At 36.5% G+C, this 4,542-nt stretch overlaps 1 protein-coding gene across 2 annotated transcripts; it reads left to right on the plus strand.

Moving 5' to 3' along the window:
- Positions 1-772: 772 nt before the first annotated feature.
- On the plus strand, positions 773-3,241 carry LOC144715192 (copper ion binding protein). 2 transcript variants are annotated; one of them, XM_078590104.1, is made up of 3 exons: positions 776-931; positions 1,567-1,676; positions 2,453-3,241. In XM_078590104.1, exons 2-3 carry the CDS (start codon positions 1,673-1,675, stop codon positions 3,019-3,021), a joined length of 573 nt encoding a protein of 190 aa, XP_078446230.1. In that variant the 5' UTR covers positions 776-931; positions 1,567-1,672; the 3' UTR covers positions 3,022-3,241. The 2 variants fall into 2 exon arrangements, with proteins under 2 accessions (XP_078446231.1, XP_078446230.1); XM_078590105.1 differs by lacking the exon at positions 1,567-1,676 and having other exon boundaries at positions 773-931.
- The last annotated feature ends 1,301 nt before the right edge of the window (positions 3,242-4,542 follow it).

The following is a 4,542-nucleotide window of genomic DNA, read 5'->3' on the forward strand; positions in this document are numbered from 1 at the left end:
CTATTCTACTGCAGATAAAAGTTTCAATATAATATTTAGAATAAAAATAAGATTATAATAAAGATTTACGGTTATTCTTGATGGAACATGCTTGTCATATGTTGTTATAAGCCTGAATTAAGCGCATTGTAGAAAAAATCATTTTCCATTTTACGAGTGCTCATTTAAAGAATCTGAATTTTTCATTAAATTTAAAATGATGAAAAGAATATCAAATCTGAATTTGTAAGTTTAACTGCTTTGATTTGATTCTTGTTTCTTGAGATTTGCATCTTAGAATAAAAAGCAGGGAACAAACCAAATAAATTAGCATCAGAACATTAATGGATTGACCTAATTCTGAAGAAATATATATTTTCTCTATGCAATAATAGCATAGCCAAGGGGATCAGAAACTACCATTGAATTGGAGTGATATTTTGAGGAATAACACGTAAAACCCTCTTACCAAGCTTTTTAGATTAAGATAATGATACATTGAGAATTTTGTAACATCATTGCAGAAGTTTATTACATTTCTAGTGAATGACAATAATCTGAGGGGTTGCGAGATAACAAACAACCAGCATATATAAGATAAATCGACTGTACATATTATCTCAGTCTCCATGTCTCCTGCCCTTTAACCTGAAACACTCAGTTGCAATCTTAACCCCATATTAATTTTAGTTTAAAATATTTATAGGGTCAAATAACACAATAAATAAGTGTAGTTGATGACTTTAAGACATACTATTTATTTAGCTAGAAAATCTACACGGGATTAATATTTTGTTCTTTTGATCCGAACTCAGAAGGTCGCATTTAGCTTTGTTGTGACGCTGTCGGCCACAATTTCTCCCGACCCACTCGCGCATCTGCCGTCGGCATTTCCATTATTCCTCTGTTTTTCAGTTTTTGATCTGATCGATTTCGGAGTGTCATCAGCAAGGTACCATCCCTTTGTTGCAGATTCTCATCCGGTTTTTTTCCGAGATCAGTTCTTCTTTAATGTTCTTCGTGATTCATCGACCCATTTCGTTATTTTCGTCCGGAGTTAAGCCTCTCTATCAAGTTCCATATTTAGCCTCATTAAACGTCAGTATGCGAATGCCATCTCCGGATTGATGGATGATTTCGCTCAAAACAGGTATTTTAAGGCTGGGTTCGTCGAATTGTGTGGGTTCGTTGCATTTCTTATTTTGGTGTCTTGGGTTGTTTCGAATTTCTCCCTCAAGCTCTCTCAATCTTCCGACTTGTTTTTTTTAGCTTTACCTTCTGAATCAAAAGCTTGTCCTCGAGCGAAGAGTATCAACCCAGTTCGACTTATTTTTTTGCGTGGTTGCTCGTTTGGTTGCTACCATTACCGCCTTGAAAAATATTAAAGGGTAACCGGATGATCTTTCTCATATCAATAGAGACATACTAGTCGCTCACGACCATGTTCATGAGTAATGAAATCATGTACCTTGATGTCTATTGTGCAACGTTCTTTAAAAACTTCATTTTGTTATCGTTTCCCTTCATTTTCTTTTGTGAATCTTACAGTACCTTACCTTTGACATCATTTACCCAATTTTCTCTCAGTTTGAACAGTAAAAATTGATCAGAGCTCCATGCGTGCTTTGATTCTTCATGAAAGAAAGCATTTGATTCAGCGATCCATAGTGAAGTAACTTTTTCACACATTTACATGGGTTAGTTTAGATTTGGGATCTTGAGGATTTGAGTTTATCGGAGTATGTTATCTTTTTCTCCTACGGACTTATTGTGCTTATGTCAGACCCTCAAAACCATGATGCAGACAGTATAATGGAGGAGAAAAAGAATATAAGTTTCAAGTTTAAGATTTCTTTTTTGGGATATGTGCCGGCCACGTTTATGACGAAGGCTTTAAAAAGAAGTGTTGGTTCCCAGAAACTGAGGAAAATTCTGTTTGTTTGATCATGAAATGAATATTGATTTTGTCCGTAATGAAAATGCATTTTATTGGGTCATGCTAATTTCTATTTTAGTTCTGAAAACGTTGTGGGACCTAGTTCTAGATAGAAATTATAAGAAAGCGTAAAAACCGACTATTGTCAGATATAAGGATCTAATCAGCCCACCATTGGGTTGAACGAAGTTCTACCTTCTCAAGAAATTGAAAATTTTATTTCTTGATTTTTAAACTGACTTTGCTAGAATACTTTGAAGTTTTCTCGCAGGGAATTTTCTCCTCTCTTATAATTTTAATATTAGAAAAAATATTATAGCTAGCTAGAGAAGGGTGCATTTTGTCTTCCACATGAATGCGTCACCAGTGAATCTCCGTCGGAGTTCTATCTCAAATAGTGGATCTTCCGTGCGGTCTATTCAATCAGAGAAAAAGCTTTTTAAAATTTTTTTGCATGTTGCAACATCTACCTACACCCTGTTTTTCTTTGTTTAATGTAGTGATTATCAAAACTTCTCTAAAACTTCCCAATTCCAGGCACATATAGGGACCAATCCACCATGGGGGACTACACTATCTCCATAAGTTCCAAGCTGATCAACCGGCTTACGAGCGATGAAGGGAAGCAGAAGCCCAAGAAAACAAAGAAACAGCCAACAATCAAGCCCCCTGCACAAGAAGAGCATTCCCAGCCTTCCAAGCTCTCAGAAAGTCCGGCTTTGCAAGCCGCTGCTGACATCGGACGTCAACTGCAGCAGCAGCAGCAGCAGCAAAACCCGTTCCTCTTCCCGCCTCCGCTCCCATCACAGTCTGCATCAGTCAATGCTGAGCTCGAAGCCATTCGCTCCGTCATCCAGGAGAGTGAGCAGGCTGTGGAAAGGATGCAAAAGAAGGAGGCCGAGATGGTTCAGGAGCTGACGAAGCGCGCAAAGGAGTTGCATGAAAAGGAGTTCAAGCTGCCAAACCAGAAGCCGATGCCGTGCCTTGCCGAGAAGGATGCTTGCTTGGAGTGCTACAGGGAGCACTCTAAGGAACCATTGAAATGTGCCCAGGCAGTTAAGTTGTTTTGTGACTGTGCCCGCAGAGCCCAACAACATATGAACTGAAGGGTCTGTCAAATTGTTTTTTTTTTTTTTTTCTCTTTTCTGGATTTCTTTCTCATTGGAGCTTAAACCCTAAATCTTGTCAACCCTCTTTGAGCAAGAGGGAGAGGAGCTTGTCCCCAGACCTGGACTTTGCTGCTGTCAATTCTGATTTCTCTGTCTTCCTGCCTGGTAGTCTATGTAATCTGTGTATCTTGTTTAATATCTGGTACGGTTCTGGACAGGGTTTAATTCTCCAAAGAAGCCAATAAAGCTCCCTTTGAGAAATATGTTGGAATATTTGGCTTTGTATCTTTTTTAATCCTATGCAAACTGCTAGTGCAGAAGTGGATTAACCCATTAAAGACAGGTTCTTGAAGGGTAGTCACTATATCTTTAGAATGCCCCTTGTTCATTGCCAGGTTGTCTAGGAGTCTTATAAATTAAACCTAGGAAATCCCTCATTAAGTAGGAGTTCACACTGCTATGATGATGGAGCGTAAGTTTAATATGTGACCATGTTTATGTGTCGTATTTATGTAATATTACTCAATATAACTGTTTCTACTAAGATCATGTGGGACAATGTTTTGCAGAATACTAGCTTGTTTTTTCCATTGCACAGTATGGGCCTCTCACAGTCCAATGCCAGAAGGTTAGTTACAGAAAAAAATGAAATAAACCATTTATTTGCTTTTCTAGTTAATCAAATTGTTGAAGATGTGTTTTGTTTGTTTGATGAGGAAAGTTGTTTGCATGAATTCCTTATTATGATCTTCTCATATGTTTCATGTATTTTATTTCAACGGTTCGAATTATTTTCCCTGTTTAAGACATTCGACTTGAAAAATAGGCAGAATAAACAATAAAAACAGTACAAACTTCATTTCAACACTGGCATGATCACCTTCCAATTTCTTCTAAGGCTCCATGTTAGGAAAAAATTTCCATATCCTTAAAATATTAAGACTCTACCTGGATTATCTCTGAATCTACTCACTTGGAGATCCTTCTTCAACAGTCATCTCTGGTTAGAAGATGGCATAAACATAGGTCACAAATTTATCTTTCGAGGTATATCGTGATTTTTTTATTTTCTGTTATTCCTCTAGTTCTTATGGGAATCTCAATTCACAAAGTATTACTCCATTGAACGTCCCTATTCAATCTCAATATCTCTTTATTTCTACTTAATGCTATTCTCTCTCAATAAATTCAAATCTCAACGAACCAAAATTACCTCTAAGGCTATATCTCACTACATTCTATCATTGTGTCTTTCTTAATATATCTCGTAAACTTTGCTTTAAATACAATTTCAATACGTTTCTCGAAAGGATTTATTCAAACATAATTCCTAGTACCCCACTGATAGACCCAAAATATGTGATGTAATTATACATATTTTAAGGGCATTTTGGGATCATTTCATGTGTATTTTATCTAATTTTATGAAATATTGCACTTCATGTACTAAATAAAGGAAATGATAGAAATTGCATTTTAACGTCATATGCATGTTATACAATTGAAATATTTCTTAGT

This window comes from Wolffia australiana, chromosome 18 (genome assembly GCF_029677425.1).
Source record: "Wolffia australiana isolate 7733 chromosome 18, ASM2967742v1".
NCBI lineage: Eukaryota > Viridiplantae > Streptophyta > Magnoliopsida > Alismatales > Araceae > Wolffia > Wolffia australiana.